At 27.7% G+C, this 19,210-nt stretch overlaps 2 protein-coding genes across 3 annotated transcripts in view; one reads left to right on the forward strand and one right to left on the reverse strand.

Annotated features, from left to right (window-relative positions):
- Positions 1 to 11,632, forward strand: part of LOC113554118 (neuroligin-1-like) — a 274,533-nt gene extending 262,901 nt beyond the window's left edge. For both annotated transcript variants that reach the window (XM_026957831.1, XM_026957824.1), the window contains 2 exons: positions 2,808 to 2,920; positions 6,802 to 11,632. In XM_026957831.1, coding sequence (XP_026813632.1) covers positions 2,808 to 2,920; positions 6,802 to 7,976 — 1,288 coding nt within the window. In that variant the 3' untranslated portion in view covers positions 7,977 to 11,632. The remainder of the gene's footprint in view (positions 1 to 2,807; positions 2,921 to 6,801) is intronic.
- A 3,321-nt stretch (positions 11,633 to 14,953) lies between these two features.
- Positions 14,954 to 19,041, reverse strand: LOC113560060 (gustatory receptor for sugar taste 64f-like). The gene is made up of 8 exons (XM_026965844.1): positions 18,876 to 19,041; positions 17,858 to 17,976; positions 17,005 to 17,190; positions 16,599 to 16,873; positions 15,958 to 16,112; positions 15,725 to 15,887; positions 15,549 to 15,638; positions 14,954 to 15,466 (listed from the first exon to the last, which is right to left on the reverse strand). Exons 1-8 carry the CDS (start codon positions 18,968 to 18,970, stop codon positions 15,362 to 15,364), a joined length of 1,188 nt encoding a protein of 395 aa, XP_026821645.1. The 5' UTR covers positions 18,971 to 19,041; the 3' UTR covers positions 14,954 to 15,361.
- Between the last annotated feature and the right edge of the window lie 169 nt (positions 19,042 to 19,210).

Here is a 19,210-nt window from a genome sequence, read left to right on the forward strand (position 1 = left end):
GCTATATTATATTGACGACGAAATCCGGTAGAATAAAGTATTATGCACATGCGCATTGTATTAGGTATTACTGTAATAGATAATAATAAGTCTCGACTCATAATATTATACCAAACGCTTACGAGTGACTTCAACGCGATTGATAATAATATTCGATATACTTACACTTGATTTCTACGGCGTGATGTGGAATTTATCGACTATGCGTATGCCTAGCAGATACATAATCTTTCCATAATGTAGAATCCGGTGCATACTATTTGCGTCCGAAATTATTATTAGTAGGTCAGTTACATCCAGTACAAAAATATTCAAAAAGAGTCATAACCTATTTATGTCCTGATATACCTTTTTTTATAATATATTTGAGTCCGAAAATATCGAAATCAATAATATGTTAATAAAAAAAATACATTAATGTTTATTTTAATTCATAATATAAAAGTTTTATAACATCATATTTTCGTCATATCATTCATATCAATATACAAAATTCATATGTTTTACATTTTGTCACGACAATAATATTTACAGTTCAATTCAAGTATAGTATACATTTAAATGAAACGTTTATTATAAAATTTAATGGAGAATTTTGGTTTTCTTTTTAAAAAGAACTTTCGATTTGTTTTTTTAATTATTCTAATTTTAAATATATTTTTTTGTAGTATTAATGCTATTAATTAAATAATGTGCCTAATTATTATGATATACCACAATTGGTATAGATAAATTGTATCTACAAACTGAACTGTTCCCATCCCACAAACAGTGAAGCTTATTATATAGTATATTTTATGAACTATCGATTTTAGTAGATAATATCGATGATAATTATACAGCCAACTTGCGTCCCCAAAACGGGACGTTAAACGTACCTTTTTTGGGACGCAAGTAACCTGCAGCCATAGAATCGACACCGTCGTAAATAATGACTATTATTATAATACAAACGCGTAATGTTGTTTACGGTGGTTTTCGTCAACGACGATTAGCGGTTGTACAAAATAAACTCGTAACACCGATCGCGATGAGCTTGTTAATCCGTGACATATTGCGATGAAATAATTTTTCATTGAATTAAATCATGCGCGAATAAGACGATGGAATTAAAACTGCGCACTTTCACGTGGGTATTTAGTATTTACACAAAACCATTGCGCGGTTACACGTTATCACCTCCATCATTTTTGTAAATTATTATATTGTAAGCGTATAAACGATTAAACGATATTATATTACTCTATTCTCGATCCTTGAAAATAGTTTCCCGATCAAAGCTGTTTATTAATTAATGCAGGTGTACCGAGGTCGACACACATCGTAAGTACTTCGCGCACTTATTCTTAGGTATTAATTATTCGTATTATTTTCATCATAATATAGTTTTTAATATTCGTACACACACATTTATTAAAACTATCAGTTTAATAGTATATAATATTAGACGTAAAAATATGGTTTTACTTGTATTTCCTGTTTTTACTGAATCGAGACAATTATAATTTTATTTAGAATGATTGAAAACAGTTATAAAATAATTATTCATTTGGTATGATAAAAATAGGCTTTTTACTATAATTCACTGACTTCAAATAATGCAATTTATCCTTTATTGGATAAAATCATAGTTTTTTTTTTAGTAAATTATACACTTTTAAAAACTATATTATATTTAATATATTTATTTATACATAATACTATATACAATTCTCAAAAGTTTTAAATCCATTTATATTAACAATTAGATACATTAAAGGTTTAGCTTAAGGTGAAAATTACTTTACGTAAAGTACCCATTATAAGTATTGACCTAATAAAAAAATGAAAAAATGAATTATTTAATTATTACATTTTACAAATACGTTTTTTTAAGATACTAAAATTAAATTATAACATTTATCATAACAATAAATTAATAAAAGTACTTGTAAGTAAAAAAATGTCTCACTAACTAAAAATATAATATATATATATATATTTACGAATCGACAATTTTACTGATACCTATACTATTACATGCAATATATACCTATATGAGTAAATAAATAAATAAAATTAAAATGATAACTTATATTTATTATATTATAATAACAAGATTTGATGTCTTTTACTGTAGATTTTAAATATTAATTTCCGGTGCGAGGAAAACAGTCGCGTTCAATTTTGGTAGACAATAAAAAAAGCAATATTCAAGACCGAAAATGTTTCATGTTATTCGAAATGAAATCCTTTTTCTTGATAGTTAAAATTTAATTGAATAAAAATGTTTAGCATTTGTTAGCATTTTAAATATATCATTATCTCGAATGATTTCAATCAAATTCGATTAATATTGTCGTTGGACATATTTAAGCCCTCCCGATTGTCGATGTGCTTCTTGTACGTGTTTAATACGAAAACAGTATAGTAAAAAAATACGAAGATCTTTGCAAATGTTATACTGAATGATAAATGGACCTTTTACATAATAAAATGTTCATTCATTTGGGCGTGTCCAACCTACTTCTTTTTAATACACTGGACACATCGGCTTGCACTTGAGGCTAGTGGTAGAAGGGTTACGATCGGGATAATACTGAAATATACCCCAGGCCTTGAAATTAGAAAACGCTTTTGGGATTTTGTTGTTTGTTTCCAGTAAAAGCTGTAGGGGTGGATAGATGGGAAAAAATGTCCTTATCGGCTGTCTAAAAGACAAATGTGCTTTGTAAACGAATAATATCCATTGTGAATAAATTTGTCTCCTGACATTCGTTTTTCTAGCACGATTATTTTTAAAATTGTATATTTTTTTCTCCCTCCAGAGATCCCAACGATCACGATGATAAGCCAGATTCCGGATCCAAAGAGCGGAACAGGTTTCGGAGCGTCACGTGGGATGAATATGATCCGGTGCATCAAAAGTATTTAGAAATAAGTAAGTAAAATTAGATATTATAAGACATTGAGATTATTATTAACTTACAATTTAAAAATTTGAAAAGTTATACTTGTCTTATTTACCCATCTCTCATTTGGTTTTCCCAAAACTGCGTTTGAAGAAAACTATAATTATTTATTTATTTTGTCATTTCACTTTCTCATCAATTTTACACTATAACAAACCGAAATACCATTCAAAATTGTGAAGCTCACGTTAAAACGAATCCAGCGCTATTGCTTTTCCGTGCATCTAACATTATTATATATTAATACTGAACCAACGTAGCGTTGTCAGAGATCAGAAATCTCGTTTATACGCAATTTTCAGTGTGTAATTGGTTTCCTCTAATGTTTTCAGCTAACATCATTTCCTAAAATAATTCTTGCTTTGGTAAGTTAAATAAGAGATTTAATATTTATTGCCACTGGCACGAAATTGTTTAGACGATTAACTGCAACTATATTTCTAACCTATAAAGCCAACACGAGTGAGATTACTACCATTAAGGCACACAGAATTGTTTCATCGTGTTTACGCCTTATGTAGTTATGCGAATAATATGTTTTATTATTATTTAAATTAAACGGGAGATTTTTCAGAGAATAGTCTCAACTAAATATTCATATCTAAAATCGTTTTTTATTTTTACATAATACATAATAATTTATCATATTTTCAATTTATATTATAATTATTTTGTTTTTATCTCTATTATAATAATATATTTGGGCTATACCAGGACAATTAATTGCTAACGCTCCTATAACCACGTATAACTATTGTGTAAAAGCTAACTTATAAATTTAATTATCATACATGTCTATAAATACAACGATATAGTACCTAGAACGAAAGTATTGATTTTAAAGTTCCTCAATGCACATTAAAAGAGCACCTGCAGCCCCGAGACCTGATACCAAACTCAAACTTACCATTTACTACTACAACCCAAAGATGAATACACAGTTATTAATATATATAATATATATATAATTGAATACAGTTTGTCAGTTGAACAGTGGGTGTGTATTATTAGTTTGTGTGATCGACGAAGTTATTTCGACTGAGACTAGATATTATTAGTTGTCATCCTCAACGCCTTGTGTCCTATAATCTTTATAGCTGTTTGTAAATATCGACAGTTTTGAAATTTCATTTGGTACTCGATACGTATAATAAATATTAACTCTTTGGACGTTTTTAAATATTTCATCTACTTAATAAATTCCATGTCAATAGTTCTGTTAATTAATTTTAAAGAAACATTTTTGTGTACGTCAATGTCAATTTCCTAAAATTAAAATTGACAGTTTCTTTCCCATTCTTATTCAAAATAAGACATTTTTAACATCACATTTTTACTATTTCTTTGATAAAATTCATTACATTCTAATGTATAATTATCAAATATTATGAAACATTATGTTTATTATTTAGCAAGTCGAGCAATTATTTCACTGCTTTTGTCGTTTCTATTTTTATTTAATTCATCTATACATTTTTTTTTTTAATATGTTAATTATAATATATTTTATATTTAGATTTAATTGCAAAATCATTTTTAAAATTTATCCTACCGATTAACAATATTCCATAGAGTAGGTATATTAACTCTCATTGACTAGTAAAGTTATGTTTAAATAATCCATACACAATGCCTTCGTATTCTAATAACCAATTTAGTCGGTAAAAAATAAACAAAAATTATTTAAATATGTACATAATTTTGAATTAAGTTTTTGAAACATATCAACCGATAAATTAAACTCTGTAGCCTTTAATCTAAATTTTAAATGGTTTAAAAGAAAAAAAACCCAATGAGCATCAATAAAAAAAATATATATTATGTAACAATAAAATGAAAGATATAGAAAATGCATTATATTATCTCGTTATATTTTTCGGATATTTCCACAATGACATAATAATATATTTATAAAAAAAAGTAAATAAAAAATACACAAGGAGTAAAGTATATAATAATATAATAAATAATAAAATATATAATAAATATATTCTTATATCATTGTGGAAATATCCGAAAAAATTTAATGAGACAATACAATGCATTTTCTATTTCAACCTATTTTGTTTTGATGAGATTTGTTAATAATATGTTAGTATTTCCTTATTGCTATCGATACATTTTTTTTATGTAATAATAATAAACATGCCATGATGAAAAAATTGTTCAAATGAATCTTTAAAGTTTAAATAAGGACACATCGTACATGTAAAGTATATTATTTACTATAATATTTTTAGAAGTACATATTTTAGCTTTATATTTATTTTAAAATATACACATAAATATTTTTAATCTCCAATTTCACATAGAAACCCTAACAAAATAATATTTAAACATTAGTGCAATGTCTATTCAATAATCGTATACACTAATGAAAATACATAAAGTCACAATATTGATATTTTACTTAAACATTCCGTCACCAGACCATCTGTGGATATAAATTATAAAACGTATATTATATTTTTTGGTGTGTAAATATTTTTTCCAATTAGTCAAGATGGGATGCATGGAATTATATCGAGTTCTATATTGTATTTAAGTTTTTTAACTAATACTACGTGCGCTTGTACTTATTTCAATTTATTTAGAACTAGTATTACGTTAAATGTGTATAATAGTTTGCAATGATTTTGAAACAGGGTGACGATGACGCAAGAAAAAATATGATGAAACAATACACAATTTACTCCGAAACTTTTAATTAAATGACATTTTTATTACAAGGCCTGAATATTGATAGTATTAAACAAAGGTTAATATTTGAATATAAATATTTTTACAATGTAACATTGATGCATTTAAAAAAAATATTATACTTACACATAATTAATTATGTGCACGACGATTGTGGTTTATTTTATATGAAAGTTTTGTTAATGAGAAAACCTTTTATTGTTATAAGAAGTACACGAAGACGTTCAAAAGTTCCATTGAGTTGCTTTCGATACAAACACAAACTGACTTTCTACATAGTTTCGTTTTAGACGTTTGTCAATAAATTCTACACGCATATTGACTAGCATTTAATACCATTTAAATAAATTACATTTTTCACCTTTCAATCATTGAATGAATAAAATAGCATATCCATATTTCAAGTACCACATATGCAGTGGCAGTAGAAATCTTTATAATTTTGTTCATGAACTTGTGATACGAGTCTAGAACCTATAGACAAAAAATTCTTTATAAATTTACAATAATCGCTAGAAGTTATATCGAGTTTTATATGCCAATATTTTAAAACAATTATTCAGCTATATCATAAATTATAATAAAAAACAATATATTTGAAATTTATCTTTCATTCATAAAAAATTTGGATTAAAACCCAATTATAACTGATAATAATAATAATAGGTTAATTACTATATTTACCTAATACATTTAATAGGATTATTTTTTTTTAAATACTATATTAATGTCTTTTTTTTAGGATAGATTTTATCCGGTATAAAATATTTAAATCACTGAATAGTTTCATTAATTATTATTATTATTTTCACTTATCAATATTTTATAATATATTATGTATTATAATTTATTATTTGCATGATTTTTTTTACACCATTTAACGGTGATGATGCGATTTAAAATCCATACATTGTTTTAATGCTTATACACTTTAAAATACACAAGCATAATATGTTATATAAACCTTTTTTTTTAGATTCTAAAAGGATAGGGTAGAGTTATTTATTTAAATTTTTAAATATTATACCCTATTGAATTATTTTCCCCGCATACGCCAGTGTGTTTATACAAAGCTATAATACCTACACAATAACAATGTAGACCACGACGTTGGATTTATGCTAATACAGTTATTCGGAAATGATTACAGGCATGAAGCCCCGGATGAAGAACCACTTCCGGGCGCACCAGCTGTCCGTGTGGCTGCGACTCATACCGGAACTGCACCGGGCCGGCATGGAGGACGTGATGCTGCGGCACAACCTGTTCCGGAACCACGACGACGCAGAGCTGTACGAGGGCGTGGTGCGGCCGGATCCGCTGTCCAGGCGCGCACCGCAGCGGGCCACGGTAAACCGATTCACGGCAAACGGCACGGTGGCCGAGGTGGTGCAGTCACTGACGACCACGGGCCGGCCACAGTGGCCAGCCGCCGAAGCGACCACGTGCCTGCCGCCGGTGCGTGGCTCAAACGCGGCCAACGCGTCCACGTCGGCCGAGGACGCGCTGGCCACGCTGGGCGCGGCCGGTTACGCGGCCTACTCGACGGCGCTGCACGTGACCATCGCGCTTGGCGTGTCGCTGTTAGTGCTTAACGGCCTATTACTGGTGATCATATGCTACCAAAAAGACAGGTTCAAATGCTTACAACACAACCAGCAGCACCAGCACCAGCAGACGGCCGGCGGCCAGGAGGACTCGGTCAGGTACAAGGCGGCCGCCGTGCCGGACGACAGACAGTCGGCCGCGGTGGACAAGGCGGGCGGTTACGACGGGCGCCATCATCATCTGCAGCACCATCACCATCCGCCGGGGCAGCAGATGCACCTGGCCGCGGACGCCGTGGCCGTGGATATGGAACAGCGACATCACCACCATCACGGCGCCGGTGGCGGCCACCATCAGCACCACCATATGCATCACCACCACGTGCCGACCGCACAACACCCCGTGCCGCCGCCGCCGCAGACGACCGCGTCCGCGACGTCGACGACCGCGGCGACGGCGCAACAGCAGCAGCTGTCGGCGGCCACGGCGGCGGTGCGCGCGGCGGCCGGGCACGACATGACGTTCCCGAAAGCGGCCAAACCGTCGTCCAGGCTGCTGCACGACCACCAGATGATCGGCGGGGGCGGCTGTCCGCCCAACGGGTCGTTGGTGCACGGCACGCTGCCCAAACCGCCGCCGCCGCCCAGGTCGTCGGTGGGAGTGCAGTCGCAGGAGTCGCAGCCGCTGCTCGTGCAGCAGGGCGTGGGCATTGGTCAGATGCCCAAAACCGGTACGCTCAAGATGCCCGTGGCCGCCATGAGCGAGATGAGGGTCTGACCGTCGCTCCGGTCGCTTCTACTGCGCATGCAATCAGCACAGTCCGCGGTGTACTATGAAGTACGGAGGTCGTTGTACTATGTCGTAGCCGTGTCGTCGTTGCGGTTGTGGTCGACCGTGCGATTATATTACGAAATGGAATATTGTATTATCAATTTGACGATAAACACTTCCGGCTTGAAGAAATGATACCGCGGCCAAACATACTTCCGGGTGGCTCTCATCCGACTCGATTCACCGGTCAACACGCGTGTCGTGCTTATGACGTGTTCGTATACCGTACACCTCTGTTTGTGGTATCATTACCGTGTAAATAATAATATAAATATTATATCACATATTATTTAATCGTTTATTCCGATACACGTTATTACAATATCATATTACGCGGATGATTCGTCTCTGTCGTGTATAATATAGAAAACGGTGTTGTACTATTATTATATTGTTTCGTTTGCCTTACATAGGAATATAGTACTATTATGTTATTATTCTAATAGAATATGTTTAGTATAAGCGATCGCGTTTAACTATAAAACCCAACGGTTTTGTAGTCTTATTCTTACTTATTGTAATATGTTTGTGTCCACGTCGAGAGTGTTGTATGCCGAACGAGCGACGGTGGCTAATATAGTCTGATCATCAGATACGATATTATTGTATACGTTATAATATCTGTACCTATTCTGCAATTTAAACATGTCTCGGCGTATTTATAATTCGCGTTTTCAAAAATATCATGACAACAAAGATTTGATTTCCGACGGTCGTGTTATATAAGTTCTAGCAGACAATTCAAATAGGTAGACAAAAGTTGTTTGCTAAATCGTATATTATGTAATGTCGAGGAAGTAGAGAACGTATACTCCCCTAAATCCGATGATTTCGTCATTTTGTTAGGAGATTTATTATGACTCTAGTAGGTTTATCGTTAAGCTGTAAAAAAAAAAAATCATCATAATATTATGTTGATGTAGGTACTATCAAATCAAACAATAAAAGCTGCTCAACAAATGCGACATAACAAAACTCTTTGAACAGTACATATTTATTAATAATAAAAATAATTAATGCTAATATAAAAAACGAGAAGAACTAAAATATGGAAAATATATTTTTATTATTATTAAATAGACAGTTGATAAGAACTTTAGAGTAACTGATATACGACCGTTTAAAAATATAAACTTTATTTTAACTATTCAACTAAACTTTATTATTATAGCTTTCAATTGATATTTAAGTAAACAAATAAAATGTCTTAACTATTGTTGTATTATTTAATTTATTGATTTCACGTTGAATTTAAAATTTTAAGTTAAAATCTGATACAATATTATAACAACCTGTAACTACCCGCCAGTACCTACCGCAGAAAACAATAATATTTCGTTATTCTGACCTTAATTCGTCTGCCGTTACGTTTGCGTCTGTTTTATCAATACTTTAGGTAGATTATATCATAGTTTCACGCTCTATACGCATTTTCGGCGAACTCTATTCCATATATGTTAAAATTATACATATATTTTTGAGAAAACTTCCTATTTCTGCTATAAGATATACAAAAAAAACCATTATTACATAATATACACGTGTAGACACACGCTTGCAACAACGCATGTATTTTAAGAAGATAATCTAATTCAACAATTCCGATTTATCTCAAAAAAAAGTCAATCGACATACAGTATAAGTAATATCAATTCACTTCACATCATTTGATTTCAGTATTTTACGCCGCCGAGTATACAAATCGTAGTGGATTGTTTTGAAAACAATATTTACCGTCATTGTTATTTTATTTCATTTCGAGAGTAACGCGGGCAGAAAAAAACAACATAATTTAAATTAATGAGCTATTCGGTTGCGCCCCACGGACGAAAGGACTCCTGACGCTACGGCTATATATTAGCCATTTGACTTCCAAAAATAAATAATTATAAAATTAATTAGAATAATTGCATTGAATCTGAATACTAGTTCACGCGCCGTATTATATTTCTGGACATTTCGTTTCATTGTAGGTACATAATACTATAAGTATATTACAAGTTTTCGTTGCTGATGTTTCTGTTGCGAGGTTGAGAGATCAGTTAAGATAGTTCAGCTATCTAACATTATTCTTTTGCTTGGTAGTTCAACTACCAAAGAGGAAAGATCTCTATTTGTCAGAGATTCCCTGCTATTTAGTCCAGAGGCTATCTATTTGATCAAAAACCTAGTCATAGACCTATAATATTTGAGTCAATAATATATTTTTAAACTTTACAAATAGATTACCACTTAACCTACCACTGTTAATTATATGCTAATATTATTTTATTTTATATTATTATGATTTATGAATTATTGTTGTTGGCCATACCAGACGAATAATTGGTAATTTATTTTGTTTCGTCATCATCATCAACGTAATTGAATATTCTTCAGCAATGATTGAAAAAATCGCCAACATTTTATACGTACCAAGTATATATAGTTATTATATATTGTTTTTATGTGATGACCGTATTAGTTAATTTTATAACTATATATTTTAAATATAAATCTTTATGTTTTTTAAGTAAATAATATACTACGGGTACATGTTCATATTTTGTAAAAAAACGCCTGCAAAATTATAATTTTTTGAGTTTATGATATTTCACGTTATCATAATAATAGTATAGGCACCCTATAATCATTATGATCAACTTGAATCGTGATAATTTCAATCGGCAATTAAACGATCTTTTTCATTGTGGAACACTCTAATTGGATTAAAAATAATTTATGACTAAATCAGTTTTATTTGTGCTCCATACAGCAAATTATTGACAATTGTTTGCACATTCACATGTATATGCGCAGAAAACAACATAATAAATAATAATCATATTATTTATTGTTGATAGTTAAACTTGTGGTTACAAATGTTGCTTTCGTTGTGATCTAAAACTAAAAATAAAATATTAAACTGGAAGATAGGTAATTTTATCATTTTGGCATACATTCATTAATTGATTGAACAATAGTGAATTATTATCACACGTACAATTATATGTACATTTTAATTAAACGAATCACGGAAACCATTATCCGAATTTGTCGACATCCACGAAACACAATTAGCCTTATTTTGATTAAATAACTAGATATTCAACCACGACACATGTCAATTATATTATGAGCCTAAATCTAAAACCATAATATTTTCAATGATTAGGTATAATAATTTTGCGACACACTATCACCAAAAAAACCCTACAGCAGTGATTTATTTTATAATTATAAGTTAAATTATAAGTTTTAATCAGATTCAATAACGTATTCCACTAATCTATCGCTTATAAATATGTTTTAGAATATTCGTATATACGTTTTTAAGATTTTTTTTTGAGCTCGTAAAAAAACATAAAATTAAATAAATGGGAGGTGGATAATTGATGACATAATGTAGAAGAACAAGTAAAATTGAAAACAAAAAAACAATATTCTTGTTATCCTATGGTTTTTCCTTCACAGAACCATCGGTATAAAAGTTTTTTTCTCTAGAACTACAAACATAATAATAAAACAAAAAACTTTTCTTATTACTTTGACCGTATTAAAAGTTTGTTATAATTTATTTAACAGAAAGGTTAAAGTGATTTTTTTTACGTAAAAATCTTTGAAAAAAGAAATTTATATATATACATAATATTATCTTCTTATTTTTATTATACAATCATTATATCATAATCAAATAAAAATAATATATATTTCAAACAAATTTGATTGATTTTAAATAAAAGTATAAAATATGGTGGTTGGTACTTATAGAATTTTTCAGAAATTATATCATGCAGTAATTAGGTTTTTAATATAAATATATACGGTAATATTTAAGCAAAAAATAATAATTTAGTTCATGCCATTGAGTAATGAAGCGTTGCCTCTAAGTAATAAATATAACCAACTTTTGTACATGAATTTGTATAGTGTAAATATTACATTTCTAAAAACAAACTTATAATAATAATTATAACAACATAAATATACCTGGATATTTTTATGTTTAATAATTTATATTTACATTATTAATCACGACTTTCATAGCCAATAACAGTTTAAAACCGTATACATTTGCATTAGTAATTATTTATAATCATTAAACAAAAACTTTTTAAAGATATATTTTGAATTATTTTTTTTCAAATATCCTTGCAATCGATTCGATGTATTATTATAAATGTGTAATAGTATAAATTATTATTGCAACGTTACTACATTTTTTGTTTTAAAATTCGGCCATCATAACACTATAATAATATATTTATTCAATATAATCTTTTCGACTCCAATTCTATGTAAATACGTATTTAATTGAACAATAATAGCTCGATAAAAACTTAAACCAAAATAATATGATGTTCTCATCCCAAAGTGTCAACGAAATAAGTTTAAAATAAAAAAAAAAAAACCCGTTTACCTATGTATTACTATAGTGTCACTAAATATTATCATTACCTGTCGGTATTTATTGTATTATGACAGGTAGATGGCTAACCGTATTGTAGATAACCGAACGATAATATAATAATATTGAAATTATTTCGTGAAATACGGTGTCGGAAAACTTTTAATATGTCTGAGCATAATTTATTGAAGTACATACATGGAAATCGCATCGCCGTATTATAAATTATAATACACAATATCATATAGGTGTATTGTACCTATATTAATTAAATTAGTTTTTTTTATTATTTTAAGTTGAGAGTAGTTAATTGCATTTTTAATTTAAAATACTTTAATAGTTTAACGAGTGTTTTCTTTTCGTATTATAATAATCATTCTACAGTCGAAACGATTTTGACTAAAAGTTAATAGTTTCCAATATTCCGAGAGTACTAACTGATATGCATAATATTTTAATATTATTATTTGATGAATTTGATGAATATTGTTTTAATTTTAATGATGACTTATTGCGTATTTTCTTTCAGAAAAATTAGTTTTCTAAATACCTATTCCTTACGTAATAGCTACTATTCAACTAATATTTTGATATTATATGTAATATTTGGGTGTTTGTTATGTTCTCGATCAGTATCTGTATTGTATAATGACAAGTATTTTACTGTGTGAAATATTCATTGAACTACCAAAATTTGTAAATACAATTTTCGTACCTTTTTATGTTTATTTATATTTAAAAACTAGCAATTAATATATATATATGATTTATTATTATTGTAAACTATTTTGTAAGTAGCATCCATAATATTATATTTGTATAATGTCTATCACTGTTAAAAAAACAAAATTAAAAAAAAGAAATATTGTGAACTTAAACTATCAAAATGTTGTTATTGTAACTATTATACACTGTTAAGAAATTATTATTATTATTAATATTAATATTATTATTATAATTATTATGTTAATATTCAATAAATATCCGTTGTGCATTTATAAATAATTTTGAATTAATATCTAACAACAAATATCTAGAATATCATGTGAAATACGTAAAACCATCAGTGGTTGTTAAAAATAACTATTTAAACAAATGATTTATGCATTATAGTAAAACCTAGAAATAAATTATAACCAGTAACGACCATTATGACTTAAATATAAATAACAACTTATAAATATACGTCATATACGATAAATACCTGAAACTAAAATTTTGAATTCTTTATAAATAGATACATAGTATTATTTTACCCAAAATAAGCAAACATTTAAAAGAGGGATAAATGTAAATGTAGTTGTCATACATAATTTATTTTAATGTGTGCAACAAAGAATAATATAAGTACTATCTATTTAGATAAAATAGATATATAAACGAAGTCATGTTTACAACATAATAAATTTACTATTACTTCACACATGGCAATCATTATAAATGATAAATTAACAAAATTATAAATTTGATGATGAAATGTAACAAAGTATACAATAGGAATCATAAGTGTCCATTAAGGTAATAATATTATTATCGAATCTAGGGGAAAAAATCCCCGTATCAACTAAATACATTATTTGTTAGTTTATTATGATTTACATAATTAAATATAATCATTACATTTATCTATGTAACACTTTTTTAACATATTTTAGAAGTATAGCTGCAATCTGCATTAACATTGTCAATAATTATCATTTGTCATTTTATACCTACATAGGTAATTTAAAAAATGTTAAATAAATTATTTGAATTATGTACAAATGACAATTAATTTATATTTTTTAATTATTTTAAATTTTTACCCTTTAAAATTTTTAAAATTATATAGGTACAAATGACAAATTACAATAATTTTAAATGTTTACTCTTAAATATTTTTTAAATTAACTATTTAGGTACATGTCAATTATTGACAATGTCAAATGCAGATTGCAGCTTTACTTCTAAATATGTTTAAAAAGTGTTACATACATAAATGTTTTGATTATATTTAATTATGTAAATCATAATAAAATAATGTATTTAGTTGATACGGGGCTTTTTTTCCAATTACCTTATTATCATACATAAAAATGTTGACACAATAATTTATACGTATTTTTAATATGTATAATTTAAATCGTTTTAAATCAAATAGTATTGACCGAACTGACTCGTCTTAGATGTTGAAAGTTGAAGTACATATTTTTAACTTGAAACATAAAAAGTTGAAGAATATATTCAAAATGCCATTCAGCCCATTCCAAAACTTGATATAACAAATAATTTTGGAAATATTTCAGACAAACCTTGGTAAAAGAAATACATAAGTTCTACATCTTCATTTATTAAATATTAATTAATTATTTTTAAAATACTAAAAATAATTGTTAAAGATACATAATAATGCTTAAATGTGACTAATTAAAATTTTTAAGAATTAATATTAAATAAAAATCTATCCAATAGGTATAATGTAAATTATTATAAATAGTGTAATATAAAACAAAATAACAATTAATAACAAAACTACATTTTGTAACTTAAAAAAATATATTCATACTAAAAAAAAAATACAGTAAGTATTATGACATTATTCACAACGCACTCATTTGTTTGAAGAACTTTCCATCATTAAAATATCTAAATTCACAATGCTCTTTTCTGCTAAGATTTATTAGTATTTGCATATTACGAATTGCCTACTAACAAAGGTAAATATTTTTATTTTTATCTGACAGTTATATTTTTGTGATTATTTATGTTACGAAATATATGACTTCTTTAATTATGAAATTAAGGAAATATGCCTGATGTTTACAAATACTTTAAAATACATTTAATCGTATCAAACAAATTATTGGTTCCTATACATATTATAATTTTCCATTTTAGTCCTTAATCACTAAAGAGTTAATTAACTTCGTTTCATTTTCCAGCCAATCTATGCATCATTTAATAACTACGGACAAATATTAATAAAAGTATTATTTTGATCAGCGACTCCGCTAGCCACATTGTTAAATTGTATTAATACAATCTCGTACGTGACTATAGTTCCAGCTACCTAAACAATCATAATAAAATGAAAAATTAGCACTTATATTAAAAGAACATTCAAAAAGATTAAAATAATTTTTGCGACCAACCGTTAGCATAAACGTCCTAGTGACAGAAAAAAAATTACAACCAGTAAATGATAATTCGTCAGCAGATACTTGTGTTAAAAATCTTTCTACCTATAATTTTAAAAAATAACAAGTAGTTTGATATTCTAATTCAATGACAAATAAACGTTATATTTTCAAACTAAGTTTAAATTCACCTCGACTCCATAACACTCTGCTGGCACAGAGAATAAGACGCCTTTTGGTTTTTTGCTTTGATCATTAATAGATGCGACGTACAAAGATACTGCGCATGTTCTACCAACTAGATATGTAAATAAAAATGCAAAACATAGAGCTTCCCAAGAACTGTGCATAGGCCTAAAAATATTTTTATTAGCCTTAATGAAACATTAATTATATTTAATTATATTTATATAATTTCACACACTTCAAACTATTAAGAAGTTGTAAGCAAATAAAGTACAAATTATGACCGAATGATAATAATATCACTGGTGATAGAAATTCATCAAAGTCGTGAGTTAATGACGCTAAAATATTATATGTTTCTCTAGATTTTCGCCAATATATACTTGGAAGTACCTAAAAATTAAATCATGATAAATTATAAAATGATTTTCATATATTTAAACTTAAAATTAAATAAGTTTAATGAGTATCTACCGGCTACCAGTAAAAATGAAAAATAAAATTATATTTTTTACGATCCAGAATATATCTACTACAATATTTAATTAACTATGTGCAATTTAATGAACTTAAGATTTTTGTGAATATGTGCTATTTAGTATTAGTTTTGTAGACGATTTATTATTTTAAAATTTTTAGACACTATATTATACCTAGTTAGATTTTTATAATCAACCAACAATAAACTTAAATTATATAATATTATATTTATCATAATATACTAAATTAATATAAATTGTTGTATTAAATTGGGTATCATTATTACTTATAAATAATAATGATAATTATATAATAATAAATAATTTATTAGTTATTAAAATATCAACAAGTTATAATTTAATAAAATTACGTATCTTTGTGTTATTAATTATAACTAACTTTTCCCCTGACACTGTCCAATTTTTGATTTAGTTGCTTGAATCTGTTGGTTAAAGCACAAGCTAGTATAATTATGAATAAATCCATAAAATTCCAAACAAAAGAAAATAGACAATCAAAAAACATCAACGGTATAGCTACTAAGAGCGAGTAGTTTATAGACGTAAAGACCGTTTTAAACGATGTCAATAAGTAAGCTCGAAAAATATCTAGTCCATCCGATGAGCAAGGTATAACTCTTAATACTCCCGTTAAAATACTAGCAAAGTGTTCAACTGTAAAAATAAATTGCATGTATTTAAAGTAGATACGATTGTTGTTTGCATAATAGCACGTGTGTATTAGAGTTTTGTTATTACTCTGAGCTATTAAAAAACATTTTATTTCACTTGTTATATTTACGTACTCGATGAGAGTAAAATTATGATGCTTGTTAAAATTTTAAACTTAAAAGCCAAATTAAGTGGGTATCCATATTGTTTCATTTCACGTTCCATTAGTTCCCATCTTTCCATAACTTTTGGCCATTCCCTTGCCAAATGGATAAAAACTATATAAACGGCTAGTGAACCTCCAAAATATACTATATCACCTATAAACAAAATAAGCTAATATTTAAAAGTACTGGTTATATTTCAAAAAATAATATAATTTTTTTATTGGATTATATTTTTATTATTATATGAATATTCACTTATTAAAATAAGTGTAAATTAAATTATAATTAATAATATTATTAACTTAAAAACACTAAACATCTAGTTAATTATTACTGAGTATTAAAAACCCTTTTTTCTATCCTTCATAATATAATATCTAGGTCAAGTAGAAATCTAGTGAATATTGGGTAGGTACAAGATGGTATTTTTATTAATGAACACAATGATAATAAATTATCGCATTAAAATAATTAATTTAAAACGGATCTTAGCTAATTGTACTAATGATTATTTTATAATTTAAAATACTCTTAAACAAAATAAATATTTTTTTTTTAAATTTATTACAATTTATAATTATTATTAAAATTTTTATATTCAAAATATCACATTTATACAGTTCAAAAAATTGTTTACAGTTATAAACTTATAACATATGTTGTAATTATCTACAATAATTAATAAATATATATATATAGTTACTACGTTAGTATAACCTTTGATTAACATATATTATAAGTCATGATCTAGAATTTAAAATTAAAACTTAAAATTTAATAAAATATAAATTATATTATACAAATAAATTGTAAGCTTTACCAGTAATGTCGTATGTCAGTCCATTATTATACAAGTTGAATATTATAAACGAAACCATCAAGATAGACATCCCAATTACAATAAAGCTATACATAACTGACCAGGTTAACCAATTGAAACTAAAATATACATTAATTAAATTATTAATTATAAATAGTTAAAAATGTGTTAACTAAAATGTTTACGTACTGTAGATCTCAGATTTTATATAATTAAATATGAGTATATTTATATTTATTATTTTAAGCTGATAGTAATTATACTCATACATTTTTATCTATATATATTCATGCTAAGAGGTACCACCTAATATTCAGCTGAATAACCTTGAACTTAAATGAGACGAAAGCTTGGGCGTTCTCACGAAGGATATATGGAGGATATATTCCCTTATGGCCATTTTTTAGGTAATATATAATTTCCTGTTTAACTTAGTAATAATATGTAAATATAAAATATTTTTAATATATTTTCATATTGCCCCCACTAATAAAAAATCTTGAGAACGCCTCTGGATGAAAGAGATTATTAAAATATACATTTAAAAAAAATTTAACTGTGAAATTAGATACAAAAAAAATTAAAATGAAGAAATTGTAAAAATTTACAAATTACTAATGTCTTTATTAAGATTTTCTTATTTAAGAAACCAATAAACATAATTAGTGTTTATTTACGTCTTACCTATGTACAAATAATACTTTAACAATATAAAATGAATATGGTTAAAATGTCTTTATACATAGATTTATCGTAAATTGTAAATCTATTTTGGTACTTTGTTTCATCAATCACCTCCTACCAATCCCATTTTAATTCAAAATCGTCAAGCTGATATTTTTAGTGTCATCCTACATCTTGGCTTAAAATGTAAAAAAAAAATATTTTAATAAAATTCTTAGTATTACTATAGTAATGTTATAGGTAAAACAAAAAATGTGTAAATTATGGACATTAAGGAAATCCAATTAATAGTAAAATCAAACTGAATATTTGTACTATACATAGTATTGCTCACACTAAATAACTAGTGTTTTGTCCTCTAATGCCTTGAACTGGTAAAATAGCGAACATTTGCGCTAAAATAAGTACAGGAGTGATGGCTTTGTGCATTGAATTTGTATCGCTAATTATGTCCTTCCTTATACTATCTTCCAGTGCTTTGATTCTCACATAATTTACGGGCATCCCAAGATCGTATTGTATTTCAAGCGCTATAAAAAAATAAATATTAATTTTTTTTTTACAAATAATTTTTTTTTAAAATTATTTTTTAAAAATTATTTGAGTTTTTCACTTGAGATATAAAGTTTTGTAATAATAAATGTTGAAATAATAAATATTACCGATATT

Source organism: Rhopalosiphum maidis, chromosome 1 (assembly GCF_003676215.2).
Source record: "Rhopalosiphum maidis isolate BTI-1 chromosome 1, ASM367621v3, whole genome shotgun sequence".
NCBI lineage: Eukaryota > Metazoa > Arthropoda > Insecta > Hemiptera > Aphididae > Rhopalosiphum > Rhopalosiphum maidis.